The sequence below is a fragment of the Dicentrarchus labrax genome, unplaced genomic scaffold (genome assembly GCF_905237075.1).
Source record: "Dicentrarchus labrax unplaced genomic scaffold, dlabrax2021, whole genome shotgun sequence".
Taxonomy (NCBI): Eukaryota; Metazoa; Chordata; class Actinopteri; family Moronidae; genus Dicentrarchus; species Dicentrarchus labrax.
The window spans coordinates 16,257,160-16,276,258 of NW_026136712.1; the positions used below are offsets into that span (position 1 = coordinate 16,257,160).

The 19,099-nt window shown below is 42.1% G+C and overlaps 2 protein-coding genes across 7 annotated transcripts in view; one reads left to right on the plus strand and one right to left on the minus strand.

Moving 5' to 3' along the window:
- LOC127373143 (inhibitory synaptic factor 2A) overlaps positions 1-18,522 on the minus strand; it is a 30,178-nt gene extending 11,656 nt beyond the window's left edge. For 2 of the 3 annotated variants that reach the window (XR_007886885.1, XM_051417286.1), the window contains exons 1-4: positions 17,962-18,522; positions 6,826-8,059; positions 4,179-4,268; positions 770-841 (exon numbers count right to left, since the gene is read on the minus strand). Coding sequence is in view for 2 of the 3 variants with exons in the window: in XM_051417286.1 (XP_051273246.1) it covers positions 770-841; positions 4,179-4,268; positions 6,826-8,054 (1,391 nt within the window). In the remaining variant the exon portion in view is untranslated. The remainder of the gene's footprint in view (positions 1-769; positions 842-4,178; positions 4,269-6,825; positions 8,060-17,961) is intronic. The other variant, XM_051417287.1, reaches the window with a different exon arrangement.
- dock1 (dedicator of cytokinesis 1) overlaps positions 1-19,099 on the plus strand; it is a 176,579-nt gene that overhangs the window by 88,779 nt on the left and 68,701 nt on the right. The gene's annotated exons all lie outside the window — the stretch shown is intronic.

Genomic DNA, 19,099 nt, shown 5'->3' on the forward strand with positions numbered 1-19,099 from the left:
CCAGAGAAAGGGATTCAGTTTCCTCACATTTGTGAAGTTGGAACCAGATTGTTTGGCCACTTTTGCTAGATAAGCCACTGATGCAATTAATTATTGATGAAAATGTATGCAAATTAATTTTTGGCCAGTCAACTATTTGATAAATGGACCTTTCTCAGCATCATTTGACGTCATGAACACATTCACACACAAAGAAATCTACTATAGGCAGAAACGTATTAGACACATAGATACACACACAACTTCATAAAGAGATAACCATGCATCGTGGTTGACTAATGACTTTGGAGTCACGTCTGTATTGGTTGTCAAATAAATTGAGCTGATCTTGAAAGTGCGTAGAGGCTCAATTGGCTTGGCAACAGCACACAGTGATGATATTTCATGATGTTTTGTTGGTAAATCATTTCACCTTTCGCGGCCCTGTGCTCATTCATTCTGCAGTATGTATTCTCTTTACTTTTCAACCTTGTGCCCTTTTGTCTCTACATCCAGCTAACACTATGCCCGCTATGCTCTCCTTCAGTGAATGAAGGGGTGTGAAGAGACAATGGAGGGGCTGACAAAGATGCATAGATTCAGAGAGAGAGCGTGTTATGTAAATGTCACACGTCCCTATGTGCTCATTAACAGCATCCACATTAGTCTTGTATCCCTTGCCCCTTCCCTTCCTCTACACCGTCCTTTTTCCACCTGTTCACTTTCCCTCAAGGAGAAAGGACAGGGCACATTTGGATCATCATGTCTTTGAAGAGGAATGGCCACTAACCTGTAAATAATGCATGCGCTGTTCCGGCATGTGTCACAGTTGGCCGTGTCCTGTCCGGTTCGATAGGAGAGTCTGCGGGGAAGATAAGAGTCGTGAATGAGTAATTACAGGACTCGTTAAGCTGCTCCCTCACACCTTCCTTTCTCATCTTGTTTGTTGTCCCTCGTTAACAGAACCGAAGTAAATGAGGGTGATGAGGAGTCATGCGGCCCTCCTGAGTGGCCTGTGTCCGGCAGCCAGTGCACAAAGATCATGGTGTCGGCAATTAGCTGTGGTTGACTGATTGGGGGTCAGATAAGGCAAAGTAGTACACAGGAGGAGTTCCTGGGCTGCATTGGAAGGTAGTTTTGATTGAGGACTTGTGTCAGGATTGTTCCATTACCATACAATTACATTACAAGTGCTCCAATGAAATAATTAGTACAACTAGTGATTATATTCATTATCGATTAATGACTCGATTTTTTTTCTTGATATAAAATGTAAAACAAATGCCTAACACAGTTTCCAAGAGCCCAGTGTAATATATTTTATCCCCCCTCTACTTTTTATCCCACAATTGATTCATCCATTTTGTACAGTATAGTATAGTAAAGCATACAGTGAGAGTTATCTTCGTTATGAACCATTTTACTACCTGAAAAAACTGAAAATCATTTGGAAATTAAATGGGTCCTCTAAGCAGATAAAATTTTACAGTTTTATTTAGGACAGCAGCCCTTTGGCTTTATACACTCAATCCATCTTTATTTCATTGTGATATTGATTCACCAAATTCGCATTCAAACTCATCAATATCCTATTATATTATATCCTGCGTTTCCTTAAATTGTTCTATTATCAGATGTCACTGAGATAAAATATTGTGACGAACCATTCCATCATATATACCTTTTTCTCACGGGGCAATTAAAGACCAGGTGATGGTCCTTTGGTTACATGCTTCAAAGGCTCAATGGCTCTTTTTTTTTTTTTTTACAATGGCTGTCTTATTAGATTAGCATGTGGAAATGTGCATATTGATTGACAGCAAGGGTTTCTTCTTTTAATTAATGACATGGGGATCCTCTATGGACTCACTTTACCAATGACATGGACAAAAGGGAAGTCCTCTGCTGGTTGGTTTTTATGGTTATGACCTGCACTGCTGCATCAACAGAAAAGACTCTTGTAAATCCAGTAAAGATATCAGGTTAAATGGTGTCACACATAATAGCTAATAGCAAGTACAACCACCGTCCTACTTAAAGCAGTTTTTAGTTTGATGGAAGCATCTGTAGGTGTCAAAAGCCTTTGCCTTTTTACTTTGTCCTACCAGGATCAATTTACTGTTGTCTTGAGTGTCACATTGGAATGAAATATGTGGAACTTACTTCATCACAGTGAAAAGCACACTCTGTTAAAAGGTCAATTCACCCAAATTACACACAGTTGCTTGCCTGTGGTGCCCTGCTGTAGAAATATTATTGGTTTTATTTGCAAGTTTTAAGATATCGGCTTTTAAGATTTGTGCCTTTTGCTTTTGAGATTTCTGCCTTTCTGCCTCTGCTGCATTATACTGAGGCTACATTAAATTACGTTTAAATAAATTAATGGCAATGCGTCTTTCCAGAAACAATGTCCTTGTTACTGAAACAGAAAAACACTGTGAGGTCTGTGGGTTTTCCACTGCAGTGGTTCCCAAACTTTTCTGGCTTACCTCCACCCCTTCAGAAGCTGAAAAAACTTGACTGTTTTGTAACTTGGGTAAACCAATCCTTTAACAAACAATCACTTCGGTGTCACTTCAAGTCGGTGTTTCTCAGATGACCATTACTGCAAAAGCCACTGGATTTGTCTCCTAATTGAGGTTAACTTTCACATTTATTTCCATTCTCATCTTTGCAGTAGCAGAGACATTTTTCAAATCTCTCTCAGGGACTCTTGTCACACTGCCCATAAGGTGCGGCACCCATAAAAATTAAACCGCTATCATAAATTTCCCCTCCTTATCTACTCCTTTCTGTGCTATATGCTCTGACAGGTATATTAGAGGTGTTGATATCAATATTGTTATTTAAGGCTGTCGCAGAATGAGGTAATGGGGAGAGTCTGAGACGATATGGGCAAGCTTACTTGAAGTTTACGGCTTGGAGTAATTGTAATTAAGGGGTTTGCCATTGGAGAGGTGGTGACAGGGCAATGCAGTGGAGAAGTTCAAGGCCGTCTTCACTTTCGGCCCAAAGGAGCCAATCGATAGGCAGCCAATGGAGTGCACGGGCAACTGGATCGCGTCCTTTGAGCAACTCACCCTTTGTCTCTCTATCTCTCGCCCTCATGCTGTCTGGATCTCTTTCTCCCTCAATCTCTCATCCCCACCCCACCCCTCTCTCACACTGAGTTGATAAGAGAAAATAAGAGAGCAGAGCTCATTTCGGCAAGCCTCCCTGGGGAGAGCGATGCCAAAAGTGCCATTAACAGTATATTTATACACCCTGCCCCCTTTGTGCTACTAGGTGAGCTCTCCCAAAGGTCACTGAGTGGGTGGGAGTCCAAGGCATAAAACATGGACACATACACAGTGTTAATAGACAACACTTCCCCATGAGTGTGATTAATTGGGTCGGGACTGCCAGCACAGGCTGATGATGCAGCAAATTTATTCCCAAGCTTTGTATTGTTGGATGCAACCAATGATATACTCTAGGACTACATAGCACCCTTCACACTGTGTTGTATACCCCGGGCAGGGTTGCACTTAAGGGATATATGTGGGTGCTTGCATGCATGTTGTGTGGGGTCATAAGGCTAGTTGCTCTATTTTTCTTTTACTAGTAGCTTGGTAAGAGCTACTCATATAATCTGGAACGGTCTAATAATACAATAACAAAAGGAGATGTATCGCCCTTCCTGGTTGCTCTCACTCACTTTCTTTCACATGCTTCTCGTCAAGTGGCAAAGTGGGAGAAGTTGCTTTGGATGTTTGGATTTGGATTTTATGCATAGACAGTGGTAGGTGACATGCATTTGAGGCACTTCCAATTCTTGGATTTGCAGAAAACCGTCCTGGTTGAATAATCAGTACAAAATATGAGTAATATCTGTATCTCTGATAAAACAGTCAAGGTACAAGCCTTTGTACACGAACACTCAAGACAGAAGTCAACAATGAATGCAATGAATCACTTTGGTTAGAAACATCCAATCACAGATTCACCAGGTAAAAAAGGGTTGCTTTTGGATTCTGGCTCAATTTTACATGAATTCAGCAAACATGGTGTTATGGTTAACAACCATAAAGCAGTATGAATTTGCTACAGCTTTGACCTCAGCCTTTTTTTACACCATAGGTTTCATGGTTTCTGTGTTGAGGAACATTAAGGTTATCATTGAAAAACTTGAAATGGGAATTTAAAGTGGTAAAAATTACTTCAAGGGACATGTGGGTCCTCCCGCTTTGCAACTTTCTTCTCCTTCTCTTTGGCCCTCTTTTTCCATTCCATACATTTGTTGTCTCCTCCTGAAATCACACAAATTGGGGGAATGGTGGAGAAATAAAAGTTTAAATATTTGAGGGTCAATACTATGGCCACTTTCTAGTTGAAATGGCTTTTTGACTTTTGGTTCTGCAGTTTGTTTTTTCAAAAGATTTTCATCAAGAGTGAAGAGTGCCAAAGCTTTTTAAAATGTTTACATTTCAGTTTTCATTTTTTTTTTGTGTGTGTGTGTGTGTGTGTGTGTGTGTGTGTTTTTATTAGTCTCAGCATATTAGCCATTGAATTTCAATCTGTGTGTGAGCAGCATGTCATAAACACATGCATAGTGATGAATGCATCCAGCGGTGCATTTCCTTCCATGAAAAATGAATGTCATATAACATAAGCAGTTATATATCATATGTAATTGCACTCACAGCACACACACACACACACACACACACACACACACACACACACACACACACACACACACACACACACCACACCTATAGCCTGTGGGCACTCCTATTTGTTGTGTCAGTGACATTTATTTAATGGGAGTATGAAGCTAATATAGTGTGACTAAAGCAGCATTAGAATTTTTGCTTGGCTCGCTAAAAATGCAACTTTGGAAATGGAAAATATGTACAGGCAGGAAGACGACATCTGTGTTTGAATAGAAAAGTAGTGGTTCAGTTGGGCTAAGATGGATTACAAGAAGCTTATACTGCTCACTGACTTTAACTAAATGTAGGCTGTTGTAATTAAAACATTGAAACACAATGTGATTGTTTCTTTATGTATGGGACCAGATGGCACCATTAAACAGAAGTCACTAATTTTCTTTTACAAATTAAGCCCCTCCTGTTTTCTCCTCTCCCACCTGCCACTTTAGACACATCTGATAAGCCAGATGTGTTTGGCAACACAGAGGAGATTGCTCCCCATGCTGCACCACATGTCCGCTTACTTTTCCACTCACAGCACAGTTTTATGAGTTTGGTGATAAGGAGATTATGGCTGCCTTGTGCAAGATTGAAGGAGGATAATTGTCTTTTTAGATGGTGTAAACTTAAACTGTTGCTGTTGAATAGAACTTTTACCATCGTTCAGTCAAGGTGATATTGAGCGTTGCTTTCATACACTTTGAAGCATTTGTGGTTGTGTGCTCCTTGTTTATAAGCTTGACAGGTGTGTGTGTGTTTTTTTTTTTTTTTTTGTGTGTGTGTGTGTGTGTGTGTGTGTGTGTGTGTGTGTGTGTGTGTGTGTGTATGAGAAATTCCCGCAGGTTTTGGACTCCAGGTTGGTATGATGTTGATTATATGGATTTTCTCACTTCGTACCTCTCCAGTGTTGGTCAAAACAGATAGGGATCTGAGTGTCGAGCCCTAGCAATTCACTCAGCAAATTGGCCATTTTGTTTGCCTCATCCCTTTGGATAGACAATCCTCTATTTCAGCTGGCTAGATGCTATCTGCAGTCCTTTTGTATATACTCAGTATCTATTGGACAGTAAATGGCTTTTTCACAGGCCATGGCCTTTTCAAAAGCCTTGAACTTACTAGATAAATAGATGGCGTACAGCTTGGTAAGGCCAATTATTAAACGTCTACTTTTGTGTTTTCCTTCGTTTCTCCATTATTTGATTTCCACATTAGAATTTTTTCAGCATCATGATAACTAACATTCAGACAGAATTTTTAATTCTCAATTTTTAATCTAAATTCATTCCTTAGGAAACTACTGGCTGACAAACGCTGCATTACAGCTAATACTGATCTCACACACATGGTTATATTTTCAGTGGCTGAATCAGTTCCATTCAAAAATAGCGAGAATTGTCTGCCATTCCCTAGTTTTGGTTTGGGTAAAGGCCACATTCATAGTGTCAGTATTTCATACAATGGGTCGTCAAACCTCTTGGGCCAAATTGAGTGAGATGATTTGTCTCTAAATAAGTTCTGTAGTCATATCCAGAGGGAAATCATCCCAAAAGGACATTGTACTATAATAGCGCTGCAGGGTACATCAGGTGAAAGCCACATCATCCCAACTACATGCCACTGAGATCTCTTTTTCGACCCCCTTTGGGTGGTTCAGTTAGGGCTCTGCTGAACAGCTGTCACACATACAAGCTTCGCCCTAAGATCTGGAAATAATGTGACACATCAAGAGGGTACTTTTTCTGTTCATGCTGAATCATGAATGTGCTCTGTGTCTCTGATGTTTCCTTGGCAGTACCTAAGTAACCAGGCCCTTTCCTGAATTTTTTTTTTGGGACAACTTGCAAAAGAATGCCACCAGTGTAAAACAGGGACTCCTTATGAAGACCTTATTAAACAGATAAGTTATCAGTCAGGATGTGACCAATCCAGTTTTTATTAATTTTTATAAAATTCTGTGTTTTTGCTATCAGTTTAAAATAGTTTCATGCAGTGAGCTGCACAGATTTTAGATTTTGGAAAAAGAGAGCACTTATATCAGATTGATACTGTCTGTTGGCGGGTACCCTGAGTATGTATGGGAAATATTGGGAAAGGAAAGTTGAATTTGGGGCATCTCTACTGTAAAGCACAGGCAATAAGTGAGATGTCTTACCCTTCTCTGTGGGCCTCGCCCTTCTCCAGTTCCTGGATGACACCTAGCAGCACCTTGATGGTCTCTTGGCTGGAGCTGATGAGATTTTCCATGGCCTGGAGCTGTGCTTTAACATCCCCGTCCTGATTCATAGGCACTATTTGCTTACAGGCCTCCTGTGTTTGGTCGGGTGGAGCCCCACCAGCCTCACCACCTATGCAGGGTGACAGAGGCTCCTCCATGCCCCGTAGAGGCCGGGCAGATAACTGTCCTGTGTGGCACTGTGCCTGTGTTGTACAGCCTCTACTGGAACGTGGTAGCGTCTCACTCTGCAGCCCGTTGAGCTGCAGGGCTTTCTTCCGCTTGCTCCGCACAGATGGACTTTCCAAGCACTCCACCTGCGTAAGGGAGTTCCAGGCGATGGGGCCTGTAACCTTGGAGGCCCTGTCCGGCAGGGTTCGGGACGAGCCCTCCTCCAGATTGAGAAGCTGCCTCTTGGTCGAGCGGTCTGTATCAGCCTCCCTGTGTTGTAATCCTGTCCTGGCTTTGGATGGGACACTGCAGAGTTGGTACTCTGCCTGTGCTCCGGCTCCGCTTCCTCTCTGTGTGTCTGCAGGGCAGTCTGTGTCTGCAGAGCAACTGAGCAGCAGAGCGTCAGAGCACAGGCCATCAGGTGCAGTGTGCTGCTCCACTGTGGCAATGCACTCATTAGTATGGAGCAGAGCCCTGGTCCTCCGGACTCCACTCCCCCCACAGGCTCCCTCCTCCTCCTCATCTAAACCCTGCTCAGCAGCCTTGGACTGCTTCACCTCCATGACAAAACCGTTATTCTGACCTTTATAAGTTTCCACGGCCGCCACGTGTTTAAAGGTGTGGCCTTTCTTGCGCTCAAAGGGAAAGGTCTGATAACGTTTTTTCAGGTCAGGGGACGTCTGCACGCCTGTGCTCCTCGTGACGTTTGGAATGGATCTGCGGGCAGGGACGGTCATGTACTTGCGGTATGCCACTTTGTATGAGATCGGCTTGCCACCTTTCCCCGCTGCCTGCAACTCTGCCTCCCTTTGCTCGTTCTGTGCCTCGCAGATATCCTTGAAACGCACTTGCAGGGCCTTGTTTCTCTTCCTCACCTGTCGACTGGCTTCCAGGGAATACTTCACCCCCAGTGCCAACGAGGTGGAGGGCAAGGGCGCCGCCTCCGAGTCAGACTCTGAGTTGGTGAGCATGCATTTGCCACCCTCCTTGCTCACCATGTTTCCTGAGAGGTATGGAGAAAGACGCTGTGTTAATAATCAGTAATGAATGTCTTAGACAAAGACCGTTGCCTCACTATTACATTCCACTTGACAGAACACACACTATCTAAGCTTAGGGAGAAGGGAGGAACCTGCGCAATTATTTAATGAATATTATTTAAAATTGCTTTTATCAGACACAGTCATTGTACCTGCCAAAAAACATAGCAAATACAAACTTTAAATTGGATTATTTTTCAGATATTTTATGTCATTTTTAACAGGAATAATTTAAGTTGACATTGAATATAGTGATGCATTGAAGGTGTGTTGACGTCATGCAGGTCTCAAGTTTTCATATGCATTCATAGTATATCTACCCTTCAAAGAAAACCTTTCATTTTCTTTTCTTTTTTATTTACTGGAAAAATCTTACACTGCACTTACAATCACACCCTCTTACACTGAAATACAAGCCGCAATATACTATTGACTATTCTGAACACTATACATGAGGTCTGCAGTCTATTTCCATAGTTCACTGCGTTCAGCAGGTCCCTTTGCTGTCTGACCATTCCCTCTCACAGTTAATAATGAAGTAAAAATTAGATTTTTGGCCTATTTGGCATGTTTGTACTGTTCTAGCATATGTGAGTATGGCGTCTATTCATTTTCCAGATTAACCAAGACAAGCGAACAATGCTTCAAAATTCCTCTAAACAGACAAACTTTTGTCTGATAACTATACAACAACCCCCTAAGGAGAAACATCATAAGCAGAGATAATAGAAATTATCTTTCCCTGCTACCATACCTGTGGTTGTGGGGAAAGATAATATCACAACTCTGCAGTTTGCCTCTGATGCTCTGACACAAATATAATTCTCTTTCTGCCTGTTGATTTACAATAAGCAAACACTCCACATGCTCATATAGATGCGAAATCAGATCAGGACAATTATCCCTATCAGCTTATCGGACATGACTTCTCTCTGTCAACAGGGAATGAATCCCTATTTCAAACCTGTCTGTTTACTTACCTGGTAGCTATAGAATGGACATTTTGTCTCACTGTCTTCTGCATCACATTATTTCTCTGGCTTGGTATTATTAAATTATCATCTGAGTCTCTGGCTCTGTTTGGAGACAGCCAGCCAACTATCTTTGTCTATCTCATCTAACATCTAACAATCTCATCTAAATACTTAAATAAGACCTTGTAGACAAGCAGTATCATCTGCACATGTTTGCATTTAGTAATTTTCTGTAAAAGATGCTCTGGCAATCTGCCTACCAAGGACATAGTCACGTTTTCTCGGCATGAATATGAATAAAAGCTGACACATTGCCAAAGTGTTCTTAGGTAAGTTCTCCAAAATTGGAGAGCTCCTATTTCCTACACTGAACATGAGAAATCAAGACAGTTTTGCTGTGAATAATATCTTTGCTTGGTACATTATACCTGATTTTCAGAGTACTGCCATGTCCACTCTGAAGTTTTTTTTTTTTTATAAAAGAAAACCTTAAAACGCCCTTACATGTTACAGATTGACAGTCTTCCCCTGAAACTGTCCAAACATGGTTCAGCAGTGTCACTGAAAATACTGTTCGAGTACAGAACAGCATGCCCATATAGACACGTTAGACATGGCAGCTTTCTGCTGTGCACGCAGATGTTAGTTTTATTCTCAACAGACAGGTAATTACTAATGTATAGTGCAATGCAATTTTTGTGGAAACTGTCTATAAGCCCAATACAGGAGACATAAGGAAAGATATTCTGCAATTTGTTGTACACTACACAGTATTAGCGTATCAATAACATAACATGAAAGGAAAAATCTCAATATTGATTTTTACTTTGTCCCACCCATACAAAATATATTATTATCTAGCATAATACACTGTGTGAAAAGTGGACAAAATAAAACCCAAAGTTCTCAAGTCAGTCCCAGTCACTGCAATTATGCACACATAAAGGCCAAGTGAATTTAAAAAAGCACACAGTGTAGTTATCAGTGAAAACACAGAAGAGTGTTACTATAAAGATCTCCACCTTTGTACTGTATGCATATAATCATTTAATGACTCCTGACCCCCTTGGCATTAGGTTGATTGAGCTGTGAAAGCAGTTGGAAGTACAATGATGTAAAGGGGTAGAATCAAGGCTGCATGTAGCAAAATCCAATACATTAATTTTCCAATTATTACCATGGCGGTGCAGAGACTGAAAGAGTCTAATTTTTATCCCTCCTTGTGATTGTTTGACCATGTGACGTTTATTCCTAGACTATTATGTATTCACCAGCATGGCTGTGCTCTCCTGGTCCATCCCTGTCAGTGTCCTCTGCATGTTTGTCCAAAGGATGACATTTTGAAAAAGAGATTAAACTGTTACCCTACATCCCCTCTCCAAATTAGGTCAGTGAATATGTCTATTTTATAAACTAGGCCCAAATTCAACATTATATTCAATATGTGCAAAATTATATCTGATTATAATTTAAGATTGCCAGCCTCTCTCAAACCACCAGATATTGAGACAAATATAGTTTGTCAGCACAAACAGCAATAGTGTTTTCTCATTACTTGTTACTCTCCCTTCCCTACACACACACTGCACAATGCCTACCGTTTCATGGTATTGTATCACATCCTCATTTAAATTTGATCCTTTTTGACATGTCAGCACTGCAGGCTGAATGATGTGTCCCTGGCTCCACATATCTGATTTGTTACCCATTGGGTTCAGGCCCGGGCAACTGTAGCAGCACTCGTATCTCACCTCCGGCTGCAACACCACCCCCCGGCCTCTTGCATAAACAGCATGATTCATCATGCAGGGCTGTGACAACTGCCCCTTTTTAGGGTGGCCCTGATCCTTTTTTTTATTTCGGGGCAAGTGAAGTGAACTGACCCACTATTTTCTACCCAGTAGGACGGACCAAAACAGACCTCATAGGGTCATGTACGCATGGCAAAATCAGACTTGATCACATCTGACCTTGTTTTAGCAGCACAGCTCACATGGCTGTCATACTGGCATTGTGGGTCATTATTTGTGTTTTTCTACGGACCAGAGTGCATTTCGTCCATGATGAAAGTCTGTTTCGCACACCAGATTCTTGGGAGCATTTTCTCTGCTAATTCAGCCATTCTTTGAAGCTTTGGAGTGATGCAAGGACAATTCAGATTACTGCGGTAATGCAATTCATTATTCTTTAATGGAAATGGTCTTTATGCTCAGAGCACATGCTCATTTAATGCAACACACCTTGCATTTAAAAATGGGTCCCCATTACTTGCATTATTTTAAACTGCATGTGAGTCAGCAGTTTTGTGAGTGGCAGTTGCCTAATTGAACTTTTGGTTGCCGGGGGTAAAATCTTAAAAGGTGGAAATTTCAGTGTCCTGATTAAACCTGGGGATTGAATGTTTACCGTAACTTTGAGCCTGACTAATTTTGTTTTATCGCTTCTGCTTCACCGAAGGGAAAATTCATTAATATAGTATGCATCACAAAACCAGTGAATTGATTAAACGCTGGAAATATGCCGTACATGTCAATTAGCAACAGCTGCCTAAACAGCCTTTCTTGTTTAAGTATTTAACAGGGTGTTTCATTGAGCTTTTCTATTATCTCTTTATTTCTTTTACATTACTTAAATCTTCTTCCAATTTATGCAAAACGTGTATGTTTTAGCTGTTTGATAGGCATCTGAGAACAAATTAGTAGCAAGCTATTTTGAGGTTTGGATAAAGCCCTTTCCTGTTTCAACATAATAGTGCCCCATGCATAAAGTTATATCTTTCTGAGTTTAGTGTGAACTTGACTTGCCCGCAGAGAGCCCTGACCTCAACCCCATCCAACACCTTTGGGATGAACTGGAACTCTGACTGTGAGCCTTACCACCCAAAATCAGTGGTCAACCTCAATAATGCTCTTGTGGCTGAATGGGAACAAATCCCTGCAGCCAAGTTCCAACAATTTGTGCAAAGCCGTCCCATAATAGTGGACGCTATTATAGTAACATATTAAGGCCATGTTTTGGAATGAGATGTTGAACAATATCTTACTGCTAATGTTTTGCAGTACTTTCTGACAGTTAAGTGTATATACCCTCTGATATTTTAAATTCCTCACCATCTCAAACTTCCCAACAATGGCTCAACTGAGTTTTAACTGAATCAAAATCACAGGGAAATATATGCAGCCAGCACTGCATTTTTAAATTCAAGACAAAGTGAGCTTGAAGTCTGCCCTTGTGCTACACGATCCACAGAAAAATTCTTGCTCTCCTATCACTGGAATTTTACATTATAACAGCTTAGCATGGTCTCAGACGCTGCTTGAACAAAAGAGTGTGGCAGTATCATCATGGTGGTTCCAACCTCTACTGTAATCCAGCTTTATCTACTCATGTTTTGTTTTTCTCTTCTCTCTCCTGTCAACTTCTCATAATTACATGGGGCTTAGTAGTGTTTTGAAATGTCTTGGATCTGTCTCTTAAGAGCACACTGATTATGCACTAAAATGATATGCAGGCTCGTAATTTACTTCAGATCATGTTGGTAAGGTCATCTGACATTGTGTGTTCACTGATTTTTACTTTCTGTGTGTCTCTGTGCTGCAGCATGTGAGTTAGCTTGGGTGCACCCATGCTCTCAGGGTGTCATGTGAGGGTATATATAACTGAATGATTGACTGTACAGGTCAGTGTTGAGGGATAACGTCAGTAGAGTGCATTAGGCCGACACCAAACGCAGCAAATCCTTTGTCAGTTAATGGTAGCTTAATGCCGTGAGATGGAAGAGCACTGGAAATCACAGGATTTTAAGGGATTGTCTTTCTAGTAATTGTTGCTCAGTCATCATGGACCACTGCGCTGTTGCCAAGCACCATTTGAAAGATTTTTCTCAGAAACATCATGTAGTGATGCAGTAATGACTAAATAACACCAGGAACATATTTTTTGTGTTTTTGTTGAGAGTGAAGTATAAAGTTAATTGAAAACTGAGGCAACATGTTTTACAATCACTTTTACATCCTGGATAAATTTTAATATCACTGTGATTCTACAGCAACCGTTTGAAACACTAGAGTTCTGTACAGTGTCAAAAGGTTCTGTATAATAAATATGTCCTATTTTCAGATCTGATAAACCAGATCTTCCTAAGCTGGTCGACAAACCTCCCAGATGGGGTCAAATTATTTGGCTTACAGGAATAATGCAAAATAGTTTTAGGTGTTACTGTTCCATTTACGTTATGGTTTAATATGGTATCATGGTATTTGTGAACATTTGCATCAGGAGTGTTTCTTTTGGTGTCAGAAGTCTCTGATACTGTGACAGGATGAATCCATTTTTGCTGTTAATCCGCAGCACCTTTTATGTTAAGTTTCTACCATATGTACAGCATTTATTCAAAAGCCATGTGTGCATTACATATATTTTCACATGTATATTTCATATTTATATTATTTTTTTACATTGCTTCCAGTTGTCCCCTTGAAGCTCACAAGCAGTGTGTGAGAGAGATACTGCAGTCTCAGTAGTAGTGTGAATGATTCTAAAAATTCCTATTGAAAGAACTCATGAAACAACTGTGTACTATATGCCATTTTTCTGCTGTTTTCATGGAGGATCTCTTATCCTTGGACTGTAGCCTACAGACATTGTAGCCTTATTACTTTTACTCACTTTGTCCCCACTGAATTGTACTTGTTTTTTTTCTTATTTCCTTACTTGCTGTAGTTACTTTGCTTTGTGTGCTACGCATGCACCCAGGTGGGTTCTTGGGAGCCTGATGAATTCACAGGATGCCTGTAATCCATACGTCAGTGAACATACAGGCTAGATGGGGATCAGACCTCAGGAAAGGATGTATGCTGCAGAGGCTGCCTGCGCTAATCAGAATGCATCAGATCACTCTCTTCTTTCCTCTCCTCTTCATCTATCTAAAGAACATTATATCTCTCTTTGTTTTATTTTTTTGTTCCCTTGCTCTCTTCCCCTTTTGTTGCGTTCTCTCTCTTTGCCTTCTAGACACGCTGAGGTTTCAAAGCTGATGGGTAACTAGAGAACTCCCCTGCTGCTCTCAGATTCCTCCTAGTCATCCCTAGCAAAGAAAAAAAACATACACACAACCACACGCTTGGATGGAAAAGAAGAGGAAAAGACTGGAATAAACAGGTGCAGGGTGAAAGGACGTAGAGTTTCACTGTGCTTGGTTGGAGCAGAATTGAATATGAGGAAATAATAGACTGGTAGTGATGAAGAGGGAAGATGAAGCCATGGAGAAGGATCCATGAACAAGAATAGGCAGAGACCCGGGAGAAAGAGGCGGTAAACGCCATCCTTTCTTGTCGATAAGATAGTAGTATCATTTTTTTCAGCTCAATTGACCCTCATGGAAGCCCCATGTTGTGGAGGGAGCGGTTGTATGAAGCCACTTTGCAATCAACAAAAAACCCCCTGTAATTTTCAGCTGTTTTGTTAAGACCTTCTTAGTGTCCAGGGCTCTCCACAGAACATGGACATGTCAAGGTCCAGTTAGTCTTTTAGCTAACACTCCATCCCAGCAGAATTTTATGTGACTGAGCATCTCGAGTGACTGTTTGCAGGATACACAGAAAAACTATTAAGCTGATCTCTCAGCAACTCACCCCGTCAAATGTTTCATCTCACGTTTGCATGCGTGCTCATTTTTCTGAGCACACCAGGGAGCACAGAGTTAAAGGTTCCCTGTGGGGTTTTGAACCTCTAGTAGCGCAACGGAGCTCTTTTTTTTAGAGAGGGTCCTTGTTTTGTTTGTCTTGTGCACGTGTATGAAAATCCACACGAGTGGGTGATGCAATATATATACATCCCTGACAATGGTGTCATACTGTTCCACTGATCTACAGGTGGCGTTGACACGCCAAAATATGCTGCAATGCGCCAGCAAAGGCAGGGAAGAAGAAGACTGCAAGCTAGTAAATACCTAAAAAATCTGATTTTCAAATGTGTTATTAGAAGGAAATGTATTCAACATACTTGTTAGACCTCAAGGATGCCACAGTGTGGTTTAGTCAGAGATGCTTAATGTAAACATAACTTTTGTCTCTTTACACAGAAAATGCACAGGCCACCTTTAATGGTTCAAATTCACGTGATGGCTAACCCTGACATCCACGTCCTGAGATCAGTGATTTTAGAAATAGGAAAAAGAAATAGTCACAATGTAGTCACAAATAATTAGTGCTGAAACTATAAATTGATCCACAGAAACTTATTGAGACACTTTTGATAATCGATAAATTCCTTTTTACAGTTGCAAAGCAAAAGTGCAAAACACTTGTTTGTAAATTGTATCTCTGGTATGTAACTGGAAATTGAATGTCTGTGGTGTTTGGACTGTTGTTCGGGAACAAAACAAGCAATTTATACAGGTTGCCTTGGGCTCTGGGAAATTGTGTTGGGCATTTTTTATTTTTTTTTATAGACAAAACTGATTTGAAGAAACAAACAGATGAATTTTAATCAAAACAATTGTTAGTTGCAGAGCTAAAAGTAATAAAACAATGGAGATGTAGGTATAAGGATTCTAGTTTTTGCCTCTTTACCACATAAAACTCCTATCTCTTGTTCCTCTGCCTCTGGGCCTGTCGGAGCCCCAGCTGACTAGGCCCCTACTGCAAAGCAGTGGGGAAAACATGCGTTACACACACATACACCAGCGCACACTGACAACAACACCCAGGTGGGATCAGGTGCAAAGCCTCTCCTTCTGTATGCAACAGACGTGAGAAGTCTCTCACGCACACAAACACACACACACACACACACACACGCATGCTGCCTCCTCTTCAACAACAGACACACACGATTCACCTCAACTGCGTGGCGTTGCTGTGACGCTCCCAGGGGGAAAAAAAATCTGACTCTTAATGAATAATCCTATTAGCACATGAAAGGTAACATCTGGCTCGTTCCAAAAGCAGTCATTCTTTTATAGGAGAGCAATTTGTTTCCTGGGTGAATGAGTATCCCTCCCAGCGAGCAGGGCCATAGGAGGCGAATGCCCACTTCACCACTCGTTTGGAAACCCTGCACTCTCCCTCGCTCCTTCCCCCCCCCTCCCTTCCCATCCTCACGCTCTCTGCCATATTTGTTTGGTTTTTGGGGAGGCAAGCGTCTAGAAAAACAAAAGTTCCCAAAAATGCTTCTCTTGCAGGCTAACGCTATTACCCTGCCAGTTTGAAAAAGCTTTGTTGTAGCTTGGGTCTACCTTTTCATCTTAATGTACCTCTGCATTTGGGGTGAACATGCGCATGAGTGTCGTGTGCACTCCTTTCTTGTGCGTGCATACGTGCCAGGACGGTCCGTCTCTTTCCTCTCTAGAGCATTAGTGATATCACGGATTCCTAAAAATAAAGATTAGCTTTGAAGCGGTGGGCCATCACGCCCATCACTCCTGGATGGCCGTGCCCAGTTCTCACAGAGGCGGCACGAAGGTTGAAGGAAGACAGTCACTGACGGATGAAGGGGGAACTTGTAATTTCTTTTATCTTGAGCGACATCCTACTTTCATCCCTACCCTGTAATTTTGTATAATTGTATTTACATTACATAAATTAGGCTGTGGCAGCAGGTATGTACTTTTCATGTCACTCTTCAGTGCCAGCACATAATACCCTTCAATTGTAAAAAAAATAAATAAATCATACTCTTTATTATTTCTCAAAGACAAACCCTTTTCTCTTTGCTCTATATCCCTTTCCCTCTCTTGATCTATCTTCATCTGTTTCTCTCAGTCCCCCCAAGTGTCTGTGGAAAGTGAAATAGAGCAGAGGGGAGATTGTATCAGAACGTTGATGTGAGATAGGGTTGAAGGGGAGACTGAGAGTGATGGCAGAAGGGGTTTGTGGGGAAGAGTGGGAGTGACAAGCGTTTTGTGTGGTAACAGAAGGACAGTGGAGATGTGAGGGTTCTAGGCAACCCATTCTCTCTCTCTCTCTCTCTCTCTCTCTCTCTCTCTCTCTCTCTCTCTCTCTCTCTCTCTCTCTCTCTCATCCTCTTTCATTCTCTCTCTCCCCCACACACATCTACACACATACACATACACGCTCTAATAATCTGTGAGGAGATGTTGACTTCACCCAGTCTATTAATCTAGATTAGTCTTTAGTTTAGGTCCTTCATCAGATGCAGCCTACTGTCTGATGCCCAGCTCTCATTACCTATTCCTCTGTGTTGCAAGCTACCTGCCTTCAAAACACTGCTGCCTCCATATATGGGACAAAAGCTTCATGCAACAATTCTGCAATTTTTCTTTTGGTTTAAATATCAGTGTATTTTACGTAACTCTCACTCATCTGCAAAACTGAGAGGAAATGCAGCATCATGCAAGCCCTTGTACGCAAGCACTGTTTTAGCTATGTGTGCGAAGGCAGTCAGGTTAAATCTGGATCAAAATGCTCTTGGAAACAGAAAAACTGACCTGCCAGATCTGATAAATGTCAGCTAGCAGTGGCAGTGAGTTTTCTCCGACTCATATTTACCTGACATATATACATTTGTCATGTTTAAAGTTTTCTAAACTGACTGAATCACCTCTTAAACTCAGCACCAGTACATTCTCCAGCAGCTGCCTGATATCTCCCATAACCACTTCACCCAGCAGAGGCAACTAAGCATTAAATCAATCTGAGATTTACCTCCTTTCATCTGCCACACGTATTTGATATTTGATCAGCCAACTAAATGGGAAAATCTTCAGTGAAAACATTCCCTGTGGCTTATCCCAGGCTCAGTCCCACAGAGCGAGCAGATCCCTCGGATTTCCCCCTCCAGAGGTTATTTGAACTGACTTTCCCCCCTTTGCAGTTGCAGACCGAGAGGTGAAATAGAGGAGAGGACAAGAGCAGAGGAGAGCGACTCACCTCAGACTGTGAATTACTGACGTAAAGGATGCGATAGCCTAGATCCCTGGTTGTGCCCATGCATGCCCGTTTCCTTGGTGGATTAGAGGCGAGCTGGAAGAGGAGGCTATGCCATGGCAGAAGTTAAGAGGACAGGCAGGCAGCGGCACACAGGCAGAGCAGCAGCAGCAGTAGTTGGAGTAGTTGTTGCACATCGGCGTCCTCTGATCCAGTGGCGTGAGGTTCCTCAGCCCCAGTCAGAGTCAACACTCCCCCTCTCTTTTCCTCCTCTCCACCCGCTCTCCTCTGTTCCCCTTTCCTTTCTCCGCACGGTGTTGGCAGGGTCTCTCACTCACTCACACATGCATACACACACGCTCTCACACACACACAGACACACACACACACATACAGTGGCTGAACTCCGGACGCCTCAGCGACAGAGCCCACGCAGGCAGAATATCCCCATCGTGCCACCGCAGTTCTCCTCTCTGGCTTTCTCCTCTTTTCCTGCGTGTGTGCATCTGAGTGTGTGTGTGTACAGAGAGAGAGAGAGAGAGAGAGAGGGAGAGAGATTAAGCAAGAGGGGGAGGGAGCAAATGGAGAGAGAGAGAGAGAGAGAGAGAGAGAGGGAGGGAGGGAGGAGGGAAGGTTGCAGTGGAGAAAGTACAGCTCTGGTTTTTGCTACATCTGGCAGGTTCATGCATCATTCCTTTATCTCATCAGTCGAAGCAGTTTTGTCAGTGACCTCACTTCCGTGGAGACCATATGCTCAAAACTTGCTGTACTTTCTGTGTCAGAAGTAGAAGAATTAAACACCCAACTGTGAATGGATGTCAGACTGCACTTTTCCTCACAGCTCAGCAGCCCCGGGATGCGAGCGTTCGTCTGGAGAAAGACACCGACTGATGTGTTTATGAGATTCGCCAGTCTGCTTGCACACCTGTGTCTTTGTTGTCGCCTGGTGTCTCCATAGAGTGATGCCTGTCGTGTGTTATCAACATTTAGAGTTTAATTCCAAGTCCATTCACCTTCTGTCGTTTCAATTTCCCAGAGAGCTCACCACACTTTACTTCGTGTGGGAAGAAGATCCATCTGCTGGTCCCCCCCCTCTCAAGAGCTTGTTTGCCTAATCTCCTCATAGCTTTTTATCCATCTG